Below are 24,226 nucleotides of genomic sequence, written 5' to 3' on the forward strand. Positions count from 1 at the left end.
CGCCGCTCAACCACATCGATGACGAAAAAAAAAGAGCCTGAGCTTCTGCAGTGCGGTTTGACTTGGCCGCAGATTCCCATCTGCATGGTACCCCTACCGTTCGTTCGGGCCCTGACTGACTAGGATCTTGTTGGGAGGTAGTTACTCCGTACATATATTTAATATTTATTACCAAAAAAAAAAAATCTGAAATTCCCAAAATTCCGGGTCCTTGGGTTGCTGCCTATGCGTGCAGATTTGGTTTGTCTATCGGGATTTGTGTTGATTAAGTTACTCGACGAACTCTGCAAAAGCACAACATCCATCCCCAAGACAAGATCGTTTAGGTTACTTAGTAACTTCGTACGACACTGCCCAAGATGCCTCTCGGTGGTAAGGGGCCGCTTACTATTATCGTCCTTTCAGTAGAGACTGCCCTCGCTGCGCTATGTATCGGTCTACGACTCTACACCCGTATAGCCGTCAGGGGCGGCATCGGGCTCGATGATCACCTGCTCGTGATAACTTGGGTAAGTTGAACGAACCCCTTTTCGCATTTGTCGTTAGGTACTAACAAGGTTGAAAAAAGATTCTCCAATTACTATTCACGATTCTCATGATCGTATCTTCTATCTATGGCTTCGGCCAGCACACTACGGATATCTCACTAGAAGATGTACGATTGGCGACAAAAATTGAAGTGATCGGTCAGTTTACCGTGTCGATTGCTATGGGCATCAGCAAAACAGCTGTGGCTATGTTTCTAATGCGCATCGTGGTCATAAAATGGTAAGAATCGAGTGAAGCCACCGACCGGACTAGGACAAATTTGCTAACACAGCACGTCAGGCACAAGGCTGTCCTATGGTTTTGGATAGTCACGATGATGGGCTTTTCCTTGCTGTTGGCCATTTCGTGCTTTGCTCAATGCACTCCCGTCGAGGCCATCTGGGACGCACGCATTACGGAGAAGACATGTCATATCAATCTGACCATTGTCGCATTCATCATGTGCTGTAAGTATCTGACGGTAAAAAAAAACACAACATTAGACAAAGTTATAAGGGGCTAACTTATGATGCAATACAGCCTGGTCCGCCGCAATGGATTTCTTCTTGGCGGGTTTCCCCTGGCTAGTCCTCTGGAAGCTGAACATGTCGAAGAAGGAAAAGACTACGATTTGCACGTCTCTAAGTCTAGGAATTCTGTAAGTCCAAGTTAAAGTCCTGTATACCGTTGATTCTCTACCAGAAATGATAATTAACATTTCAATAGCGCTGGAGTGTGCGGAACTGTCAGAACGTCAGGTCTTCAAGTCTTGAGCGAGTCCGCTGATTATCTTTGTAAGTCTTGCAATGCGTTTCTCTGTCTCTTTAACTCTTCTCTAACCTTACGCAAAACTTAGACGCCACCGCCGACTCCATAATGTGGACGAGCAGCGAACTAACCATCACGATCATGTGCGTCTCGATCCCCGTCCTGCGACCCCTCTGGACCCGCGTTCTCGGCGGCACCAGCGTCTCGGACCGGTACTACAAGCACAGCGAAGCCTCCAGCGGCATCATGACCGGCGGACGAGGGAGGAAGAGCCGAGGCGCCGACAACAGCTTTGCCATGAACACCCTCCCGGCGCCAGAGTTCAGGGAGCAGGCCAACACCACGATGGTCGGCGCCAAGCGGCCGCATTCGAGCACGGGGAGCGAGGAGAGCATCTTGGGGGACAATAACATCCACAAGACGCGGGAGTTTACCGTTTCTTACGAGACCAGGAAGGATATGGATCCTTAGATAATGGACATGCTGGTTGGTCGTTGCGGGAGGAAAACTTGCTAAGACTTGTTGTGTACCTAAGTTAGTGTTTTTGGGTACCGGGTACCTATCTAATTGGTATTGGCTCACAGATTCAGGGATTCTCGAGCGAGAAAAAATACTACGGATAGGATTGTATACCCAGGAAGGAAAGCTGGTTGCTACCTAGGTTATTAGGTTACCTAGGAGGTGGGTAAATATTGGGAGGATGTACCAATTGGCGGTTGTGGATTCGAGGATATTGTAATAATTACGTTTAAGTCTTTCAATACAATATAAGACTTTTATACTGTTCAGCTTGTGGGTGCTATAGACATCTGAATCAATTGCAACGCGATGTGGATGATGGTCGATATTACCGAGACATGATGTGTACTGTACGAAAGACTCGACCCGGCAAGCGGGAAAATGCATGTGGTGGGGAAGAATATTACCGGATTAGGATGGACGCTAGGATTTTGTTAACGCTGATTGGCCACGTGTAATATGCTGGTCACTGTCATACAACTACACCACACGCATCTAAGAATTAATATCAATCAACTGGATTCAATTAACAATACATGTCAAATGTACTTACGCAAACAAAAGAAAAATGATTAAAGACCAATCATTCACCTTTTAGTATAACGTAAAATCTGACAGTACGTGGCATCATCACCTTGAATAAAAATCCTCAGTTCTAGGTAACCCGCCCGGGACTTTGAGTTGTTAGATGATTCCACTATTCTTTAATCTACTATATAAATAGCTTGTTTGTTCTTGTGCGGCTGCCTTGCCAGCCTCATAATATCCTGTAGTGAGCCAAAATCTCGCCATACATTTGTCCATTTCCATCGTCTCCCTCTGCCGCCCACCTTATCCCTCTCAGCCGTGACTCTAGTGCCTCTGCTCCGACTACCTAGTTCGCAATGCGCTGTCCTATGTTATGTTAAGAACATAAACTGGCGCCAGCATCGCATAATCACAAAGTAGACAGTGTCGCAGTAGACCCAACGCCACTTATCCACGCCCGAGTAGATTGTGCCATAGCCCATTATAAAACTGCACACGTCGATTGACGGCAACTCACGTTCCGAAAACACTTTGTTGGAAATCCTAGCCATGAGACGTTGACCTAATTCTGATTTGAACAGCCGGTAATAGAGGACTCAGTATCCACCTCTCTTTATCAGCCACCTACTTTGGCTACGCTACCCTATTCCATGTGTTGGATTATTTAGTGATGAAGTCTTTCGTAGAATTGGGGTTCGACCCCCATGAGAACAATTTCTCAGTACCGTCGTTATACTCAGCAGCGTCGGTGTGAGTCAGGTAGGATGCGGTTGGGGGATGGTATGAAAGGGTCGTGGGACGGAGTCAATGGGCATCAGCTCGCCATACGGTTTTGATCTGTCAGTCCTATTTTCTTGACACTGCGGGCACCATTGTACGTATGTGCGCACTTTCGTTGTCAGATTTTGTATCGAAACTCCCTTGAGATCATGAAGCATTCTTTTGGGACCGAAATGTCATATTGTATCTCTACTTCATCCGCCAAAAAGTTGTCTTCCGTGTGACGACCCGGCTTGACCCATCGTTGCCATCTAAAGCGGCGACGATCTCCGCGGTTGAATCTGCCCCTACGGTTGTCGAGACGGTATTCCCGTCCTCCGCGACCCCCGCGATATCCCCAGCGTCGGCGGCCGTAACCACCGGAACGGTCATTCCGGGAATAGTTGCGTGGTTCTTGTCGCTCATCGGCTCGGCGTTTGCCCTTATCGTCCCTGCGATTGTCTCGATCACGGCGATCGTCGCGATCGGTCCGAGAGGGGCGATCATCGTCGCGATCATTTGTAATGGAAACATGAGATTGGAATAGGAAAATTACAACTGAGTGTGCCTACCCATCGAGACTCGGTGATTGGAAGCAGCAAGCCCGAAAGGAAATGCTGAGTACTGGTGCTGCGGCAAAAAATCGAACGAAGCCCTGGCAGTTCAGCCGCAATATGTGGCTGGGCGCCGGGCGCCGGGCGACGAGCAAGAGATGACAATCATACCAATATAGTCCAAGACGCCGCTGATTTCCAGACCATGGGCTAAAATCACGCCTTGTACACCTGGGCTCTGCCCCTGAATAGCTCGTGTAAGTGTTCTGTTACCTTGTCTGTACGAGCGTCATTCGATATGGCATCATTCACTGCGTCGATAAACAGGTTAATGCCATACTTGCAATCGCTAGGTCGCCGTGTAAGCCAGGCGCAGGAGACCCCCCACCGGCCCGGATATCCAATTTCTGTTGTCTACCCTAGTCTCTCATTTTGTTAGATGATTTCGGGTATCTCATCTGGTATATCCTCGGGGGTTGTCGAGTGGTGTAGGTGCGAGGGTCTGCCTTTCGCTCGAGTGCGCTCGGGACCAAAAGGAAGACGATTGCGCTTCTTAAAACGATGATGGCTCTCTTTGCGTATCCTTTGGCCAGACAACGAGACAGACATGTGGAATTTTTTTACTTCCTTGAATGCATCTACGATGAGTGTCTTTAGCGCATTGACTATGTCATCGCGACTCGTGTCTCCTCGGTACAATGGCGCCAGCTTGTGAGGTTTGCCGGCATCGATGTAGTACTTGGTCACTATGTCTTTGTGACGCGCAATTTCTTCATCGGACCATTGCCGTGGCCGGATATCGTCGTCGGGAAGGTTCTCAAACATCTTCAAAGCATTCTTCATCGTTATCCAGCGCCTTTGAGCGTCGGCTCTCTCATGCCCATTGAATAGTTGCCACTCCCTCGGCAATTTGCTGTCGACGACAGTGGCCTTTTGAGGAAGGGCATTTTCGACTAAGACTTTGGGTGGACTTGATGGGGATAATGTTGACGTGTTTATGGAAGATGTAGGAACTCCTATAGAGCGCAAGAGTCTGGTAGCCTTGCGCTTCCTCAGCACTGAGCAAATGTCGAGCCTTGCAAATGCGAGAGCGCGCCGCGCCCTTAGCTTCGGTGATTGTTGGGTTAGTGCTTCTCGACACTGTTCTTCTGGGAATGCAGACATCGCCTCTTGGATGCTGCGACTGAACGGGGTATTGTGGAATGGAGGAAAGAAATCCATGATAATGGTTTATTGATGGTCGGTTATTTGGTAGCAGTGAAGATGTAATGTAAAGATATGAGATGTGAGGGAAGTTAGAAAGAGAAAAGAAAAAGAAAGATATTTTGGTGGTGTTTGATAGTTTATTCTTAGCTTCGGATATGAAGAGATGAAATAATTAAGGAAAAATATTGTGTGGATAGGACAGATGGTAAACTGAAGTATGGAGGTGGGTGGTGGGTGGTGGGTGGTAGGAGTTGTGGCAGTAACTAAAAGCTTTTCATGCTACACGAGGTACTAGATAGTCAAGAAAAGGTTCCTGCCCGGTTAGCAAGTTTATGCCTGATGCATTGACCGCTTAGAGGAGCATTATGGCAAGAGCGTTAAAAAGTCAAGTCGAGTAGGACGCAAGTGAGTCGGACTCAGCACAGTACTAATGACGTTGTTGCCCAGGTGACAATGGAAACTGCATCACAGCACGCACTGAAGGTACAACTTTAGGATTCTCTACTAGGCAGGCACTATGAACTTTGATACCTAATTCGCAAAGGGAATGAACCTTCATCCAATGTTGAAGACACATCCTAAGTCACTAACTCCTGAGGTACCAAAGCAGCGCATCAGCGGTTGCTGTCGTACCTGACTAGGCAAAATCACAATATTGGCCTTCGAACAGATAGATCGGATGCTCCCGCCACTAAAATCTTAAATGCACGGTATGAAATGCGTAACCTTAGATATCTACTAGTTACATATGTACCTAGCACTACTAGGTACAAAGGTACTAGGAGATGCGGCACTCTATATGAATACCTACATGTAGGTAACATCGATATTTGGTAGGTAAATTCTATATACATGGAAAGTATAAGTGTTGTATGCTAATGTGGAAGATTTGGAGCCAAGAATTATATATGTTTTGTTGAACCCCTTTTATTCTGTGCTTTTCATAGGTGCATACCATAGTTATCTACATACCGTACGTGGGAAAACCATCAAGACTCAAGAGTCACCTCGTCCCAAACACTTGCCTCCAGATGTCATTGGTAATTGATAAATTTGCCATATCATGCTTTTCCTGTATCAGCTTGATCTCTGCCTACCTTGGTACCTGTCCAATGATATATAGCAAACTGCCAACCCAACAGGTAGTTGTTCTTACCACACGACCATAAAGCACATTACTACACATTCCTACTGGGTACTTATGTAATGCGCTTTTCTTCAACTTTCGTGTGAAGATTCCTATACACTTGTACTACCCTGAACATAATTTTCAGTCGGTATCTTCCCCTAGGTCCATACCTGACCAGGTATTTAGTTTCTTACTCTGCCATCATTGCTTCCCGCGTCGGCTGCAATTGGAGAACTTTAGAATGATTTTTCAGAGGAGACTGGAACTCTTTCCCCAGAGCTTCTCAACAAATCTGCTGTGGGTTCTATCAGCCCAATGCATTATAGCAAGTGCTTCTCTCATTCGAGATGCTATAATTTCCCCGTCTAGTTCTATGCACTTCTACTAGGCACCTAATTGAATAAGCCACAACTCTAGATCTGATTAGGAAAGGGGCTTTTCTTCATTCATCGGCCCATAAGAGCTAAGATCGATTCTGGCCAGACAGTTTTGAATCTCATTCTGGCTGGTTAATGCTATTCTCTGTAGCGATGCACCAAAATAGTCTTGGCTGTTTCCCGGGACAAAGAAACAAAGTCACGGGATGTGAAACTTGACGTCGGAGACCGTTCCACAAATCCGGGCCGGGGCGGGGGAACGTGGTCAGCATCATGGCGTACAGCTTACCATGATCGGCAAGGACGGCGCCGCATACCCCAATGCCAAGCTTCCGTGTACGACTTTGGGGTTTCGGAGAGTGCGACTACTAGACTCCGGGCGGATGTTGAAGTGAAGAATACTACTAAGGGAGTCTAATTTTGAACGACGAACCACAAAGATTTCGTGACTTACTTCAGTGTACTTTCCCCAAGGCGTGGAAATTACATGTTAGGTACTTGGGAAGGCGGCTTTTTGTCAACATATCTAACCCAATTAGTAACTGATAGGTACTGTTTAACTAAAAAGAGAATATAATGAGGAGAATACAACTGTCTAGGTTAAGTAGCTATCCGCGGAGAATATGAACCCCTTTATTGGCTAGCTGAATCGTTGTAATGTTCGAAGTACTCCCAAGAGCCGTCGCGTCTATATAGTTGAAAGGCAAATGATGAATTCTAACTAAAACTGTTCGATTATCACATGCCTTCGAGATCCCTCAGCAGGGGGCCCTACATAGCGTCTTTCATACTATCGACCACAGTATGCCGACTAAGAGTACCTAGGTGTACAAGCATATAATATACTAAACTTTTACATACTTCGTATTTTGAATCCTTCGCAGCGTAACACTTCTAGGAATTGATTGGAAACGCCGATATCCATCTATGTTGCTACGACGTTGTTACCCCTGAGACCCGACAATCCACTGGAAGTAACCCAAGCATGTGGGTCAATTAGGACCTGACTAAGGACCTTTTTTTTTTTTTTTAAAGAAGTTTGCACTTTTGTCATAAAGTTGTGAAAAGGTGTTTGGAAGCAACTAATGGACATTTTGCCTCAATTCTATTATTTTAACAGTAGAAGTCGTATCTAAGTCTACTTCGTAAAGATTTGAAGCTATCCCCATTCCCGATTCCCCCGATTCCCCACTCCCCAGATCTAAAATTTGGCTTGAAGATAAGAGAACGGAGTTATGATAAGGAACACTGACATCCACATCAGAATCCACAATTTTAGTGTTGTAAAAGGTGACATCGTGGGGTATACATTCGGCAGGGACCTGGTGCAACAATCTGAGGCAAATAGCGATATGATTATTCGTCTGGAACGGGCTGAACTTGGTAACGTTGTGAAGCCTCGGGAAACAATTTAATTCATGAATTATAATTAGATAGCACATCTCCGAAGGACATGAACCCCATAGTGCAAATCGAGCAATAGTTAAGGCCAGAGGTTGCTTCTGTGGATGAGTTTTGAGTGTCGGTCTTAGTCAGTTGAGGCTCTATTCGGCTTCACGTTCGATTACTCTTCAACGCTGACTCAGCTTAGGGTCTTTCAACATTAGACTACAAGCGAATAATTGCCAATCAAAGACAATAATCATTAAACATGAGCAGAATAGGTTGAGGTTGGATGACGCTGGCACCCGTGACGATGTGAACCTGACAGCCGTAGCAAAGCCACTACCACTAACCTACACAGATGGCTCTTGATGCTATATCACTCAAATAAGCATAGAAGAATTATTAGATAACTATATCAGCCACCACCGTCAAACAACCTTGAAAATATGCCTAATAATGAGCTAGGGATGCGAAGTCCATGATACGAATTTAAGTACCAGTTCAGTACACTATGCGGATACCTATTATTGACATGGTGCCAGACGCCGGTCTATACACAGCTTTCCCGCCCTTCCTCAGCAAGGAAGGCAATTCCGAACCTATTGGCAATCCATACTAGAACTATCATGATCATCTTGATCGGAGCGGCAAAGAATTAGATCGATGTTACTATCTATACCTTAGATCCATGCTGCCATGCGGCGCAGCGGCTATGCAAGATATCAACGATCGCCAAACCCCAGCAGCAACAGGAGGCAAACGACTAACTAACCGCGCCACCGTCCGACATATGAAGGGGCCATTCCCAATATTCCCGTCCTATTTTCAATAGTCTGTTAGTCGAATCCGTGTAGATGCCACTTGTTTTAAGTCTGAGGACTTGGTTGCTTAGCTCATGATCGCCAGGAACGGTAATTTCTGAGCGGCAAAAGTCCCACCCTTCCGCGTTGAGAGTCACGATGCCTAGTTTGGGGGTCGCAAAAGAACCAATCCACTTCCACATGTGATCCGCAATGAAGAACAGTTGAAGTGGATGGTATTTGGGGGTTAAGCATACCTAATCAGTCTCTCTGATGTAGTTCAAATTAATTATTAGAGTTGGATTCGACATGGAGACTAGTCGAGGACCCCAAAATCTTCATGAACCCTTTACTTAGATCGCCACATGAAGCATCAGCATCGGATGATCCGATTATTAAGCCCCAGTCCTGGTATCACGCACCTCTCTACGCGATGGAATTACTTCGGTGCTCTAGAGCCACCGACGTCCCATCGTGCTGGAAACTAGGATTCTACTTGGTGTGCAGGAACCGGATATTTCGGGTTGAGCCCAAGTATATAGCAACACTGATGGACAGTTCCATCTTTGTCCCTATATATTATCTGTCGGTTTCGCCTAAGTTCTCATATTTCACGACCTGCCCTGTTCGAACCTACCATTATCTGGTTACTAAGTAGCAAGAAGCATGGCGCCATATGACTTCACACTAGAGGGGAGTCTTTGGGATACCAGGGGCGACTACCTGGACTTCCCAAACCCCTCGTCGATAAGACAGAGCTACAACAGAGCTCGCAAGATATGTCAGAAGAGCAGTACGTATAGACAAGCTCCTACAAGTACTCAAGACATGACTTAACCAGCTGTCATATAGGCATGACCACGGACGATATTGTCGATATGACGGCTAAGTTTTGGGATTTTAACCGTGAACGTAAGTAGCGAGTCTAGCATAGCACGGGATTTGAGCAAGCTTTAACGCTATCGTCTAGTTGTTGCGATGAGGGATATGGCCGTGACGATCATCCTTGTCATCCATTGGAACCTATGCATGGGTACCATTGGCAAATTCGCCCGACGAAACCGGCAGGACCTTCTAACGTTACTGGAAGGTCTCGAGAGATTTGACATATGCGGCGAGTATCTCTTAACCGAGCTGGGACATGGGCTGGACGCCCGCAATCTTGAGACAACAGCGACACTACAACCAGACGGATCCTTCATACTACACACCCCCAGCCTAGCAGCGGCTAAAGCCATGCCACCAACGACACCGTGGGCCGGCGTATCCCGTGTCGCCGTGGTATTCGCAAGAATCATCGCGAACCAGACCGACTGCGGCGTGAAACCCTTCATCGTCAAGCTATGCGAGGCGGACCAGATGTGCCCCGGCGTCACTTCCCGCCTGCTTCCCCGACGGAACGGGTCCAAGGAACTCGACCACGCCATCACGACCTTCAACCACGTCCGGCTCAGTCCGAGCTCGCTCCTCGGCTCTCCGAAAGCGAGCTCCAACGAGCGCGCGAGTTTCCTCAGCAACATCGACCGGGTCTCCGTGGGCACGTTGTCGCTGACGATGTGGAACATCCCCGCACTCAAGCAATGCGCGTACATAGCCGGCACGTACAGCTTCCGGCGACATGTGAGCGGCAACAAGCCGGGGCAGACGGTTCCGATCATCAGCTTCGCGACGCAGTATCGGCCGATACTGAACGCGCTCGCCCAGGCGGCGGTGTTCAATGCCTTCGCCGATGACGCCATCAGGTTATTTTGCGATAGTTCGCTAAGTCCTGAGGTTCGGCACAGCGTAGCCGCTTGCTTCAAGGCTACGGTCACGGTGGCATCGCAAGTTACAATCAATGAGCTAGCCGACCGCTGTGGATGGCAAGGGCTCTTCTCGTACAACAGGATCATCGAGCTGGCGATGTCGATGAGGGGCAACTCGATTGCCGAGGGAGACTTCACCGTCCTTTGTATACGTAAGCTTACCTACGCAGAGGCTTGATCCCTACTTACCTAGGTATTCATATTTGACTAACACGAGATGTTCTGTAACAGGATTGGCATCCGAGGTCCTGCTCGGCCGCTACGCACTCCCACCCGCGACGATGAAGGACTGTCTGCTTGCGCGACACGAAGCCGGCGTCTGGCAAGAAGCGAAAGAGATTATCGCCTCCCTCCCGCAGAGCAACCACCGCGGTGCAGCATTCAATGCGTACATACTACCGCGCTGCCGGTCTCTCGTCGAGGCGACAGGCCATCGGATGGCGTACGAAGCCGCGGTGCGCGAGAACAAAGTCGCGCCAGGCCTCGCGCGACTGTTTGAATCGAGCTGTGTGATGTCCGATCTGAGCTGGTACTGCGATCAGGGGGGCTTCAAGCGGAAAGAACTCATTAAGCGCGACGTAGAGGCCGTGGAGGCAATCATGCCTGAGTTGCAGACACTGTTGAAGGAAACGGAGGCAGCTCCGTGGACGACTGCGCCTCTTGTGAAGGAGGGGACGTGGAATGAGTTCGTGCACAATTTACCGACATTTCAGTTCAATGAGGCGGTTCAGGAGAGGAGTCGTCTGTAGATCCTTTGATATTAGATTTGAACAAGTTAGATAACTAAAGATAATTGCCTATCAACTATGTATTGTACCTAGTAATTATTAGGCAGTGTATAAACTGTGCTACTCTTCACCCCTCACTGTGTAAACGCTTGGGATTCCCCAAAGTTGATCTCGACGCTACGATCTCCAGCAATTTCTACGAAATACAATAATATGGATACTACTAGGTACCTACCTAAACTACTTCGTATACTACTAAACAACATCAAAACATCAAAACATCAACCACACAGCCCAGAAAAACTAATAAATCCGCTCAAACCTGAAAACAGACTATCGAGACCAGCGTCATCAGAGTTCAGTACCGCGATCGACACGCGGGGAGCAAAAGCGCCAATACGGCTGTTTCGTTTCCCATCGTTGAAGACTCTGAGATCTACATCTCGGGACCCTAAAGAGGAATAGATTTAATACAGAGTGACCAGTAAACCCGATAATTATTATACTGGTAGTCGTCTCCTTACTCCATCCTAACCTTAGTTAGAGAATCGGGTTACCTAATTGGTCTATAAAATTTGACGACAGTTGGATTAACTCAGGTTGCCTACATATCTAGTATGAAGTAGTTACATAGACGGACTTTGATGTTTACATAGTATGATATAGGTCGACAACGTTGGCACTTACATAAGTTCGAAGGGGATAATATGGGCCGTCCCTGAATATGGGCCGTGGGGCCAAGTCGGCCAATAAAATTTAAGAAGGCCACATAAATTCTATGTATTTTTTGATATTTTCCATTTTATCTTTTAGCCAATGAAAGGCCTTATTATTATCGGCTTATTAAGATGATTCTTATCGGATCATTTTAATTGGATGATTACTTTAAGAGTACAAAAGCATTAGATGCGTATGGCTCTATGGGCCCGTACGCGGTACCGCTACCAGTTCAAATATCAAATAACTTCTGCAATAAGAATGGTAGAGTCGTGCAGCCTAGCAATTTTAAAAGCTCTATTTAAGGGCTATTGATCTCTGTCTTTAAATAGAGATTTAACATTGAATTGAATTAATCGCATTGGGTTGAAAATTGGTGTGTACGAAAGGCTCCAGACTAGCGGCGCTTAACGCACCAAGATTAGGTACGCAATTATGCAATATTATGAAATCTGTATAAATATTATGTGTCACGTGATATAAGCATTTTATTACGTAGCAATTATTGTAATTTTAAGCTTATTTAATTGGCTGATTTGTACAGTTTAGCACAGTATTAATACTACTGTTTTACACATGGCCCTTCAAAGAGTCTGCCAAAGCTCGGACCTTAAGGACGTTTTGATCCAAATTGAGAATTAGAACTGAGCTAAACCTAAGTTATGCTAGCTCTTTGATTTCATTGGTTGATTGCGAAGCTATGTCTAAAATAGTATAAAGCATTTCAACCAATCATATCAATTAAAAAAGCTCGTTTCGCTTCTCAGAATGTACCGCTTCTTACTTAAAGTAGTAAGGGTCTTACCTAAAGCAGTAAGGGCCAGCCCCACGGCCCATATTCAGGGACGGCCCATATTATCCCCTTCGAACTTATGTAGTAACTACCTAATCTAGGTTAGTACCTGCATCAGTCAATGCTTCGCCTAGCCACTAGTCTCTATTCAATGATGGTAGTGTCAAGTGCCCAGAAGAAGGAGATTTTTTGTCTCGGGGAGTGCTTCCGCTGAGAGGCCAGATACCTTTCCTCCCTAGTCCTCCCTAGTCTGGGACCGTATCGATCTACTATGTAACCTAGGGGTATCAGTTGACAGTAGCCCATCAAAACCTGCACACTTCCTGCTGCACTAGTTATGTGCCTCCAAATTAACTAGCCATACTACCACTATACCATACTATTTACTATGTAGGATCATCACATTTAAAGTTTACCTAGTACCATTGACGTGATTCCATCGTCGGCGAATACCCATAGAACCTTGCCGCATCAGGTAGTAGGTAACGTCGACATTCTTCTAAGCTCTCATACATCGTGAACAACTAACTACCTAGTAGGTAGTGTATGACACTGTATGTAAGTACGCGTTTAAATAAAGATTTGGATTTTCATATTTGTCAGACATTGGACTTACACTTTGGCCTCCATCATTCATAATAACAACTGATTAGGTATAATAGTGTATATGGCAGCTTAGCTACCTACCTACCTATACATTCAAGATAAGCCCATCCTTATAACGTAGGAGCAGACTCATCAGATGTTCATTATCGACTCTTCATAATACGCAATACCAGATTTGACGGGATTATCATATGATCCATACAATCACACTTGCTACCCAATACATACATGGATATCGCCAAATATGGGGTTTCACACTTTTTAGTCTACATCAGGACCCAAATAGTTATCCAGTGCCATCCTACGACTCTACGAGGGCAACATAGCATCAATGCGACTGAGATTTGAATCGGGGCACGGGTATATCTACCGAGACCCTTACCAGGCTACCACATGCAGTCTGATACTACCTAGTACCCAGAAGTTTAGGGCTCAAACGTACCATCCCCGGCGGTATGGTTGGAAGCCGGCTCACCCTACGCACTGACACTGGGCTAGGACCACTCAGTGGGCTCTGGCTGAGCAAATTTCGAGCAGGGAAGATCCACGAACGAATCTCGAAGGCCATTCGCCAGCAACCCGTCTAGACTCTTAGAGACTCGTCCAGGATGAGGCTTCTCAACCAGCAAATTCCAATAGTACCAGGAAGAAAACCCCAACCCTACGAGCTAATCCCCTCCTCGTGTCTGAGAGCGATTCTTGTTTAAACTAGGATGGATGGTATAATACACACCAATCTTGGTAGATGTCAATGCGAACTCCTGACTAAGGACCTACAACCTAACATGGGCCAATTGTACGTTGCCGCTGGCGTTTCTGAAAGCGACATACTATTGTAATATCGCCCTGCATGGTAGGGTTGTCGTTTGTAAATTATATGACGCTGGTTCCTCGACGAAGCCTATACAATACCCCATATTTCACGCCATCACGTTGCATGCCCAGGTGTATAATAGTAGTATAATACCAAGAGAGTCAGGCGATCGGACGGCGTCGTAGTGGAATCTGTTATAACCTTGAAATATATTAAAATTCTCCGTGGCCTTCAGCTCGCCGCACCCTTGGCAATACCACTCTGCTACTATGAGAAGAAAATCTCAAATATAATATCATAATACTTGAACGCCCGTAGAGCCAGTCCAGTCAGGATCTCATTATCTCTTCTCTCATCGTTGGAGTTCGGTGCTGTTCCTAGATACCTATTCTGTCCCGTCAAAGATTTCAAGCGCCCAACGATGGAGGCACCGGCGAAAGTAGTAGTTGACCACACCCAAATAACGATTCTCCTTGTGGTATCGACGATCTTAACGGCCATCTCAGGTGAGCTCCCCAAACCACACTCCTCTTGTTTGCTTGCATCGTGAACTACCACCTACCTACCTGACCTTGTTCTTGACTAACACCGCACTTTACAGCCGTCCTGGTTATCACTCGAACATGGATTCGGTTCATCGTCTTGAAAAGGTCCGGGATGGATGATTATATGGCACTCGGCGCCTTGCTATTCTCAATAGGCTACCTCATAATCCTCTATATCGGGAAGAATGAAGGCATGGGATCTCCCATGACAGTTCTGACGTTGGATGAGATGGGATCCCTCCTCAAGGTGAGTCCTATCGATTAACCGTTTCGTGGGGGACAGGATGCTAACAGGAAAAATCAGATAACCTTCGCTATCGAGATCTTATACTACTCGATCATCGGCTGCGTAAAGGCGTCTATCGTATTCATGTACGATAGATTCGGTATGCACTCTACGTTGTCTCCGATAATTTGGTTCAGAATGCTAACACAAGTCACCAGCTATTTCAAACGGCTTCAAGCATCTTTGTGTATCTACAAATATCCTCATGCTTGTTTTCTTTTTGGCCTCTATCGGTGTCGTTGTCGGCCAGTGCAGACCACTTCGGAAGGCGTGGGACATTACGTTTTTAGCCCCAGGCAGCTGTATAAACACAACTGCCTTCTTTTACTGTACGTGCCTACTATTCCATGAATACACTATTCAGAAGCCCTCTCCGGAGAACTAACACACAGCCAGTCACTTCCTCATTCGGCATCCTCCTTGATGTCTGGATCATCGTGCTCCCCATCCCGACTCTCAAGAAACTCCAGGTATCGAAGCGCGATCGACGTGTACTATACGGCGTCTTTGGCATCGGTCTTCTCGCAACCGCCTGCTCCTGCGCTCGATTATACTCCATCCACACTTTTACCATGGCCGAGGATCCCTTCCGCGACAGTATCCTTGTAAGTCGAGCTCCCCTTTTTCATCATCATACTTAGACATCCAAGCCTCGAGACGGTTGAGCTAATAAACATCAACAGGTGAATCTCTGGTCGATAGTGGAAGTGAACGTAGCGATATGGTGTGCGTGCGCGCCCGCGCTGAAGCCCCTATTCCACCCGCAGCGTTTTCTCGACTCAGGGAAGTCATCGAGCCGCAACCGAAACTACAAGAGCCTGACCCTGCCGAGATCGGACAAAAAAGACACCCTCGAGCACTCCACCTCGCAGTCCTACATCATGTCCGCCCACAGCGGCAACCACTCGTCGTCGGCGAGGGAGACTTCGCCGGGCCCGGAAGACATCGAGCTCGGACTCCCCAAACAAGCTCATGTTCAATAAATAATATCTTTAATCAACTTTGCTGGACCGTCAGTCACATTTTTACCGGAAGAGCGACACATGCACGTCGTTTGATACCCATTCGAAACTTCGTCCAACCCGTTTATCTAAACATACCTACATTCACACCTATAATACATCCCCGGCGCCGAGCCAGCCGGAATTCCCTATACGAAATCTACGTTCCAAATCATGGCCTTTCCTTTTGAAATGGAAATACCCCATTTAGAGTCGAGAAGATGGAGTACCCCATTTTTGGGGGAAAAAAAAAGGGAAGGGTCCGAGCATTACATATGCCGACCCGACTCACATATCACATCGATCAGACTCCGCTCTCAGACGATGATTTTTTAAAAAAAAAGATCGTCAACGAAAACGGGTCCTTTGGTCCCACCAACTTAAGATGAGCCCCAAGAACCTTTCGAACTTATCCCATACATATTACCTGCACATACATAACGGCCATGGCGGTGTTAATTACAGCACAAAGCCGAGTTATCCGTCAGCCTCATTGGGCCGAATTTGAATACCCAGGTTGCTTTTAGGTGTTGCACCGACCTACTACGCAATCTATGTATATAGGGAAGGGTGGTATAATATGGCATCACCTACCATAGCGCATCATGGTGTAGTTCCTGAATTCCTGGGTTCAAATCCCCAGCGCAGCGAGCCTGACTAAGGCAGGCGAGACTACACTACCTACGTTGTAAGGCAGCGAAACTGCCCAGATTGGGCCTGTGTTCATTCCAAACGAGCCTAGTTCTATAATACGAGAAAACCCGGGGTTAGGTAGAATGATCGAAAATGGGACGACGGGGAGAAGAAGCCTACTGCTTCAGTTTCCTCTTCGAGGATAGGGCAGAATAGCCTAACCTTAGTTACAGAGGAATGCACCTGGGCATGCATCGGATTGTTTAGGGGATAGTTAGTTAAGATACCATACCATACATAATAGTGAAAAAAAAACATACAATAATAGTTACATTCTAATTCACTTCGAACTGATGGGCATCCATGGCTTTCAGCTGTCTTATCAGCTCTCCACTAAACCCAAAGGGTCCGAGCTGGTCCTCAGAACTTCGTGGTCGTTACCCCTGACCTTGATCCCTGAGTCGGATCATTAGAGTCAACAAGGTTGTTCAGGTAAGTTAGGCTATGAATAAAAGAGGGCCGAGCCCCAACTTGAGAGTTACATACATACATACATACATACATACATGCCTCTTATTTTAGAAGAACCAGGTCCTTCAGCTATGTAAATCAGCAAGGAGTTATCGTGTCGAATGCATGAATTGATCGTCTCAGCTTGAACATCCCACAGGGTTCGGATGCTGTGTGTTACTTAGCCGCGAGGCAAGCCTACCTGTTTGGCACTTTGCCAACCAGCTTAGGTCGCTAGAGATGCTACCTCGGAAGCTTTCTACCACTTCTTCCGTCGCCTCTTAGCTGTATCCTAGAGCAGCATGGAGTTTTTTTGGTTTTTTTAGTGAATAGCAATTCTCTTGGCCTTAGGGCTTTGCATCTCGCACATCGAAAAACTAGATGAAAAATCAGTCTGCTCTTGTTTTAATAACAAGAGGTAGGTTTTGATATTCAAGGGAGGCGCTCTATGAGACGCTATGATGATTGGGGCAGAAGTTGTTTTGAATTAGAAAGACGAATTATACGAACAAACGAGAATGCAAACGAAGTATCCGAAAGGGTATCACGTGGATCATGCGTCACGTGACTATATATCAATCAAGTCACATGACTTTGTTTCGACGGGAGCTCCCGGGTATCTAGAACCATTACCCACAACTGATCAGAGGAAGCCTATCTATTCTCGTCTCTCTAGTTTTGAGATCGTCGTCCTTTCCCCCTATTTTTCTTCGGATTCATCCAGAGCCAGTAGCACCGCTCCGCTACGATCGGAGGACCACCGGGTTACTACTTACTAAAACACCACCCCCTTGTCCACACATGCCAGACATCGACAGGCAGTCTAGAACCGGTAACTACTATCTAGGCACTAACTAGGTAGAAACTCCCACCAAAAGTTCTCTTACTCACAATGTTGGTACATCACCATCTTAAGTCCCGTCGATACACGCACGTGTACGCAACCGCATTCAATCCCTACCCGGGGAGATAGACAGATATATTATTAGATCCATCCAATACGATAACTCAGCGGGACTTAACCCCCCAAGTTTCATTCTTCATACTCCTTACCCTTCCAAACCTACCTAACCACCTTGCGTACCTAATATGTAGCTCGAGCTCTTCTCCGAAGTCACCAGTTGAAGACCCAGAAAAGTAAAGAGAATTAGAATCCCCTCTTTATATATAGAGCCTCGTATCACCACATCAATCCAAGAGAAGGTGGATAGATGGCTGGGCTTCTTAGAAAGGATTGGCAGTCACCTAAGAAGAGGTTGTGGTGGGGGGAGGGATTAATGAATAGGCAAGATCAACTCCAAGCCCCCACTACCGATTTATGATAGCTCTCAACAGCAGTACAGCGAGCAGTTTGTATCACGACGAAAAGGAGGGAACATGCTTCAGAGTGAATGATTTATATCGACCGTGATGCATGCATGTATGTGACATATCAGGTATCTCTAATTCACACACCTCGTCTCTCTCTCTACTCTCCCTCTCCTCCACTGCTCCTCCTCTTCCTATCAAGGGGCTGTTTAGGTTAGGGGGAAGGGAGTAAGTACTAAGTAGGTAGGTAAGTACTAGCAAGCAGCAACAACAGTAGTCCAATCCAATCCAATACACTTCAGCTTTTCTCTCTTTTCTTTTCACCCTCCTCCAAACTTTTCGCAATGAAATAGAGGAAGAAGGAAAAAAAGAAAGGAAACGGAGAGCAAGCAACAAGAAACAGAGGAGAAAAACTCCTTAAGAGGTTGAGTTGACCAATCCAACTTCCACCAATAACTGTATCGGTCCCTTCCACCCCTTTGTTTCGCCCCTAACCCCTAACCCCTTGACCCTAAAAACACCGCCAAAAACAATTGAAAAATGCTTACTGCCTGCTAAACACACGATGCGAATGACTTTCTTGAGGTATCATGTAAATAATAAGACTTTCACCTGACCCAATGCCAACTGTTTGTCATTATCCCAAAAACGCACAAAACAAAAGAAAAAGAAATATTTGCTGCGAAAGCAAAAGTATTGTTTCCCTTTCCTGACCATAAACTCCCCGTTCCATGTTGGTTGGCTCTAAAATCAACTTTTTGCCGGCCGTGGACTACGTATAGACAGTAGTAGCGCACGTAACCTGATAGTCATCTGTAGATGACGCCCTCTATAGTTTATTCAATTGCCATCCCGTCTCGACATGGCGCTTTCGCTGTGGCTCCTGTCCCTACCAGCGCCCTGTCGAACAGCGTCACTATAACTAGGAATCGGGGGGTTACTCGGTCTTATGGTGGCTGCGGATGCTCCACGACTGCGTACCGCCCTGATCAACGGGACCCTGTCGCTATCGGAGCCGCTGCTGGAATTGTCCTCATCCGAATGTTCGGGGCTAGTATATTCGGGCGGTGGATGTGATGCTTCATGGAGGCCTAACCCGATAACATCGACAACGTGGTCCCCTGGAGCGCGGGCAGCATTGCCGCTGTTACTTGGCTCGCCCACTTCATCTGATGGAACTAGTTGCGCAAGAGAAATATCTGTAGGACTCCTTTGCGGCCCGGGACTCGTAGGGGGGAGTACTCTGAAGTTACCACTTCTCGTCCGGCCATGTCCCTGATTTTGGGTCGGAGTATTTGTGTATCTCTGGACCGACTGGGTATAACCGTGTCCCCCGGCTGGTGACCCGGAATACTCGTCTTTCCTACGACCGGATTCGAGTAAGATACTGCCCTGTTCGCTCCCGTATGGGGGCGGCGGTGCAAGACTGCCGGTAATCGGAGCCAATCCCCATTTCTTCACATTCGCTTCGATGAATACGAAACCAGCCTGGCCAAAGTTAACATGTACAGTACATGGGCCATTTGCGCCGACAGACGGGAAAAAGTTTTGCGACTTTAGGCCGTGCGCCACATCGTCGAGGCGTTTTCCGTTGCGAGTGAAGAAAATGGTTCCTGTTCGGGGGCGATAACCAACTCCGATAACATCGCCTTGAACATACTGAGGCCCATAAAGCGTAGGGTTGAATGGTTGATTAACTCGTCGAGCGCCGGTAGAAGTGTAGGCGATGGAATATTTGTGGTATCCTACAAGGGAAGAAGTTAGCCTCAAGATACTGCCAAAAAGCTCCGTGGAAGTAGCGCACCTGGAAGCCTGAATAGTGGGTATGGCTTCGTTGTCATGCCGATGCTTATCATGGTGGTTTCGGGTTTGTCATAGATCTTTGCTTCCCAGTAGTAGACTTCATTTTGTTTCGGTACGGGTAAGTTGCTCATAACGGTGCATTCGGAATCGAAGAACTCAATTTCTGTTCTTCCTTCGACAAAACAGTTTGCGATTTCTAGTTCTGGCTCGAACTCCCATGCCGAAACACCCTTTTCTTGTATAGCTAAGTATTGTGATAAGGAAATGTCTGTCTGGACGGATTCGGGTGGATTCGCTTGGATAAAAGCTACGAGTATGTTAATATCCCTTTCTGACTATGATTGACTATGATAAGGGAATTCATGACATATGATAATGCTTTCGTATGGTGATTTATACCTTTGGCCCTCAAATATTCCGTCCTTTGCATGTCATCCATCGACTCGAGAGCTTCCGCCTCCTCCCGAGCAAATGCCTGCTCGTCGTCATATTCGCCGGGTCGACCAATTCGGTCAAGGAAAATGCGACCGGATGTTGTATATCTAAAGAAATAGACAACGAGAAAAATAAGGGCTATCAAGATGGCGGAACCAAATGAGGATAGAATCCCGATTACGATGCCGTCCAAGGTCGCCATTCTGTTGGACATGGAGATTGATCGGTCTGTGTGGCGTTGAGAGAGAAAGAGAGGGGATTATATATTTTGGGACCGAGGGACGTTGCCGTCACCTGGAAATTCCAAGCATTCGGATATTGTATTTTTCGAGGACGAATCACCCCGATATAGGTTGTGACTATGAGCCAAATCTAAAAAGGAAAATAAAAGTGATAAAGAAGGTAATTCTGCAATCAGGGGCGTGCCTCAAAAATTTAGCAGGAGATTTTGGGTTCGCAATGGAAAATGGTGGTGAATTTGGAGGGTTGGGATCGATTGGAGAGGGATATTGATGTTTTGGTATTTGGCCGGTGGTTCTTAATTGTCGGTTCGGTGGACAGAGCGTACTGTTCCTGGTGACAGTGGTGAGTGATGTCTGTGTCTTGTGTTGTGTATACCTAGCGTCCGATGTATAGATGTGTCGGGTGTCAAGCGTCGTGTGTTGTTGTACTGCTACCACCCACTACCACTACCACTATTACTGATACGCCTTTAATAAACCCCGGTTCACCGCGCAATGCAAGCAATCGTATCTAACTACCCAAGGTACCCTTTCACAGCGATCGATAAGGTCGGTTGTCGGTTCTTAGCGTACTGGGCCGCTATACTTAATTGATTCGATGGATCGATCTAAAGGTTGAACAAGGAATGGAAGCAATGGAATGAGAGAAATGAAATGGCCTGCCTTGCAGATGCCGTGTTGTATGACAAGATTGGAGGAGAGAAATGTAGGTGGAGAGATGGAAGAAGAGGAATGGTTGAGAATAGACTTGAGATGGATGAATTAGGTAAATGGAACTTGGAATGATTTCAGCTAGTACATAGTACTTACTATGTATAGATCCAGTCATTGACAATTACCTGTATCCTTACCTGTATCCAGCCAAAATCTGCATACATAAGTTTTATAGTCGGGTCACGGCGCAGATGCGCAGGTAATCAGTACAAGTACAGAGTACATACATACTAGTAGCCACACCTAAGCTGGCGTAACTGTCCAGTGCCTTGGGTGCTTTTCACCGCCCTAATAATGGGGCACCGATGCACCGAGGAAGGTACCTTGCTTAAAGTCTACCTAAAGTCTTGCCTAAAAGGATTGTGCGCGTCACAAGATAAGCCTAGGCTACTACTATGCATGTACGTAGTGGCTTGATTAGGCTTGATTAGTATCTAGTAGCCTCGTCATATACATACTATGCATTTTAACATATATCTATGCACATATATACCTTAACCTGATTAGTATCTGTGACAAGATAAGAGTCTTCTGTCACAAACTAAAGTTCAAGTTGTTACATACCGAGTAGTGTTCCTGACGCAATACGGGCTGCGCATCACTAACAAGATGTAAGTGGCGGGAAACATGGAACTCTAAAACTAATACTGCTGTGAACACTGGTACCTAATACTTTCACGCCGATGATCCCACTGTATCGAAACCCCCCTGGACCACTATCCCTTGTATCATCGCCACCTGGGATTATATACTTCTTGGACCTCATTATTTCTTTTTTTATTCTGTGTAATACATAACTATTGAACAACAGCCTCAATCAATAATTGTTAACTATCACATAACTACAGTAAGGATGCCAAAGAGAAATGAGATATGAATTTCAACTACTTACGTACCTAGGTACCTATGCATTACATTCGTATATTCTAATGAACCACTAGAGCCCATCACCATATCTGAGGTTTACAATGGGTGCCTATTGACTTGCATACAAAGATATGCCAGGGCCTTTGTTTCAACAAGCGCACTCGTCTCAAAACAACACATGTAAGCGCTTGTCTGATCTATGATCCTCCAACCAAGTAACATCGGAAATATAATTAATCCCTATATGTAGTTATAGGTATATAAAAATTACGAGTCACGAGAATGCCTAGTTATGCCAATAAAGTCTAGGTATAGGATCGGTTAAGTACCTACAAATTGTTTAACACTATTATCCAGTATAACTACATAATCTTTCTGCTCTGAAGCTCTTGTCACGCGGCAAAACCCAGAAGATGCTGAACAACAGCATCTCTATTGCGCTTGAATCTCTGATATCTCGCCGGAGACTACGGAGACTAATCATCCCATGTAGCCATGCCGGCCTTGGCTAATCCCTCGGTAGACCCTCGGCATTTGTTGAACTGAAACACTCGTTATCATCTTGGCCATGGGACAACGTAATGGATAGTAAGTAAGCCCTTTCTCTCCACTACATAGCTCGAATTGTCCTGGAACAAGCGTCGCAATAGAGAAGTGGCGTTGCTATTCTAATTGAGAAGCTTCGGTATCAATTCAATCAGCATACTGTCCATATCAGCGAATCCATTCGACGTAAGGAACAGGATATGTCGATTCAGTTCAATATCTAGCAATTCCTCGAGAGTTAAGGTTAGAGAGTTTCTTGTTACAGCGATGCGAGGATTTCGGAGAATTTGAGCCCAGGATCATCACAAAAGTCCGCGCCTAGTGAAGCTATCGCGGCGATAACCCTCTTTCAGACTCATCACTGCAGCAGCAGAGGCAGCGAGCTCAGAGATGCATTTTAAGAGAAACCGCGAGACTGTCCCGAAGTTCTGCGAAGAGGACGAACAAATGGCTAGGCGAAGATTTCTAGAGCTCACGCCGTTCAAACGGTAAATCCTGGAATGGCGATTCTTGCCAATCCAACCAGCTTGGCTCACTGGCATCGATGAGCGATACATCATTTCAAAGTTCAGAAATGGAGAATTCGAATCAAGTCCAAGTTGTATCAGCTGTGGTTGGTGGAGTTTTAGGCACTGGATTGAGGTTGTGAATCAGGGGGCACTTTCGTCTTCGCTAGCAATAACTAAATCTCTTCCCCCGAACTCTAGGTTGCCGAACAGGGAGAGACGAGGACACATGAACTACTTCGAGAGGCCCAACGTTTCGAAATACTATAATATCACGATATCATCTTGTTCCGGCATGTGTTAATGTCCTATTAACCAGTAGGGTGAGGTTGCCGCCCGTAACATTTCTGCTTCTTGTCACGGATCTGCCTGGGGCCAGCTGGAACAAAGACGGCTACATACCTATTGTACATGTAGCCTCAATAGTTTTCAGGGAGATGCCATAAGTCCCTGTGCAACATCAATGTTGTTCTGCGTCTTCCAGGTTCCGCCTCGTGACACTCCTAGTCAGGAGCAGCATCTCCATCGATCATGGCTACGTATGGAGACAATCTGTTATCTGGATCTTGAGCTTCGATAATATTGTCGTCGGCATTGTAGTGGTTCCGTATGTTGCTTACCGCTGCTTCTGCTCGAGAGCACCTCCTAAACGAGGAACGGTCTCGCAATGGCGCCTTAGCCAGTGGATACCTTTCGCCGACAGAGTGTGGCCTAAAATGACTAGGTAATCTTGACCGAAGACCTCGAGGAATCGTGTGGTCTATCTTCTATAGATTGGCATCCCATTTGTGAGCTTCCAGATTCTTCGGGGCG

General features: G+C 46.3%; 6 protein-coding genes across 6 annotated transcripts; 4 read left to right on the forward strand and 2 right to left on the reverse strand.

Moving 5' to 3' along the window:
* Positions 1-138: 138 nt before the first annotated feature.
* Positions 139-2,084, forward strand: GGS25DRAFT_492336 (uncharacterized protein). Its single transcript, XM_049261186.1, has 6 exons — positions 139-509; positions 569-768; positions 829-995; positions 1,069-1,186; positions 1,255-1,322; positions 1,385-2,084. Exons 1-6 carry the CDS (start codon positions 360-362, stop codon positions 1,765-1,767), a joined length of 1,086 nt encoding a protein of 361 aa, XP_049117102.1. The 5' UTR covers positions 139-359; the 3' UTR covers positions 1,768-2,084.
* A 1,229-nt stretch (positions 2,085-3,313) lies between these two features.
* On the forward strand, positions 3,314-3,908 carry GGS25DRAFT_531898 (uncharacterized protein; the record flags this gene model as incomplete). The annotated part of the gene is made up of 1 exon (XM_049265540.1): positions 3,314-3,908. A coding segment is annotated over one exon (336 nt), but the record flags the coding sequence as incomplete, so codon positions are not given.
* A 183-nt stretch (positions 3,909-4,091) lies between these two features.
* On the reverse strand, positions 4,092-4,877 carry GGS25DRAFT_522138 (uncharacterized protein; the record flags this gene model as incomplete). The annotated part of the gene is made up of 1 exon (XM_049264167.1): positions 4,092-4,877. One exon carries the CDS (start codon positions 4,875-4,877, stop codon positions 4,092-4,094), a length of 786 nt encoding a protein of 261 aa, XP_049117104.1.
* A 4,343-nt stretch (positions 4,878-9,220) lies between these two features.
* On the forward strand, positions 9,221-11,542 carry GGS25DRAFT_522139 (putative acyl-CoA oxidase; the record flags this gene model as incomplete). The annotated part of the gene is made up of 5 exons (XM_049264168.1): positions 9,221-9,347; positions 9,407-9,466; positions 9,525-10,511; positions 10,591-11,084; positions 11,420-11,542. 5 exons carry the CDS (start codon positions 9,221-9,223, stop codon positions 11,540-11,542), a joined length of 1,791 nt encoding a protein of 596 aa, XP_049117105.1.
* Positions 11,543-14,064: 2,522 nt separating this feature from the next.
* Positions 14,065-15,951, forward strand: GGS25DRAFT_297947 (uncharacterized protein). The gene is made up of 6 exons (XM_049257621.1): positions 14,065-14,523; positions 14,619-14,809; positions 14,867-14,948; positions 15,007-15,177; positions 15,245-15,453; positions 15,532-15,951. Exons 1-6 carry the CDS (start codon positions 14,439-14,441, stop codon positions 15,829-15,831), a joined length of 1,038 nt encoding a protein of 345 aa, XP_049117106.1. The 5' UTR covers positions 14,065-14,438; the 3' UTR covers positions 15,832-15,951.
* Positions 15,952-18,455: 2,504 nt separating this feature from the next.
* Positions 18,456-21,059, reverse strand: GGS25DRAFT_298019 (SPRY-domain-containing protein). The gene is made up of 3 exons (XM_049257622.1): positions 20,503-21,059; positions 20,105-20,410; positions 18,456-20,045 (listed from the first exon to the last, which is right to left on the reverse strand). The coding sequence occupies exons 1-3, from the start codon at positions 20,750-20,752 to the stop codon at positions 19,141-19,143; spliced, it is 1,461 nt and encodes a 486-aa protein (XP_049117107.1). The 5' UTR covers positions 20,753-21,059; the 3' UTR covers positions 18,456-19,140.
* Between the last annotated feature and the right edge of the window lie 3,167 nt (positions 21,060-24,226).

This window comes from Hypoxylon fragiforme (genome assembly GCF_022984875.1).
Source record: "Hypoxylon fragiforme strain CBS 206.31 chromosome Unknown GGS25scaffold_5, whole genome shotgun sequence".
NCBI lineage: Eukaryota > Fungi > Ascomycota > Sordariomycetes > Xylariales > Hypoxylaceae > Hypoxylon > Hypoxylon fragiforme.

Coding starts and splice junctions, on each gene's coding strand:
- GGS25DRAFT_492336 (XM_049261186.1), top strand. CDS start 360: ATGCCTCTCGGTGGTAAGGGGCCGCTTACTATTATCGTCCTTTCAGTA. Junction 510..568: donor ACCTGCTCGTGATAACTTGG/GTAAGTTGAACG, acceptor GGTTGAAAAAAG/ATTCTCCAATTACTATTCAC. Junction 1,323..1,384: donor CGAGTCCGCTGATTATCTTT/GTAAGTCTTGCA, acceptor CGCAAAACTTAG/ACGCCACCGCCGACTCCATA.
- GGS25DRAFT_297947 (XM_049257621.1), top strand. CDS start 14,439: ATGGAGGCACCGGCGAAAGTAGTAGTTGACCACACCCAAATAACGATT. Junction 14,810..14,866: donor AGATGGGATCCCTCCTCAAG/GTGAGTCCTATC, acceptor AGGAAAAATCAG/ATAACCTTCGCTATCGAGAT. Junction 15,454..15,531: donor CCTTCCGCGACAGTATCCTT/GTAAGTCGAGCT, acceptor AAACATCAACAG/GTGAATCTCTGGTCGATAGT.
- GGS25DRAFT_298019 (XM_049257622.1), bottom strand. CDS start 20,752: ATGTCCAACAGAATGGCGACCTTGGACGGCATCGTAATCGGGATTCTA. Junction 20,411..20,502: donor GGAATATTTGAGGGCCAAAG/GTATAAATCACC, acceptor ACATACTCGTAG/CTTTTATCCAAGCGAATCCA. Junction 20,046..20,104: donor CCCACTATTCAGGCTTCCAG/GTGCGCTACTTC, acceptor CTTCCCTTGTAG/GATACCACAAATATTCCATC.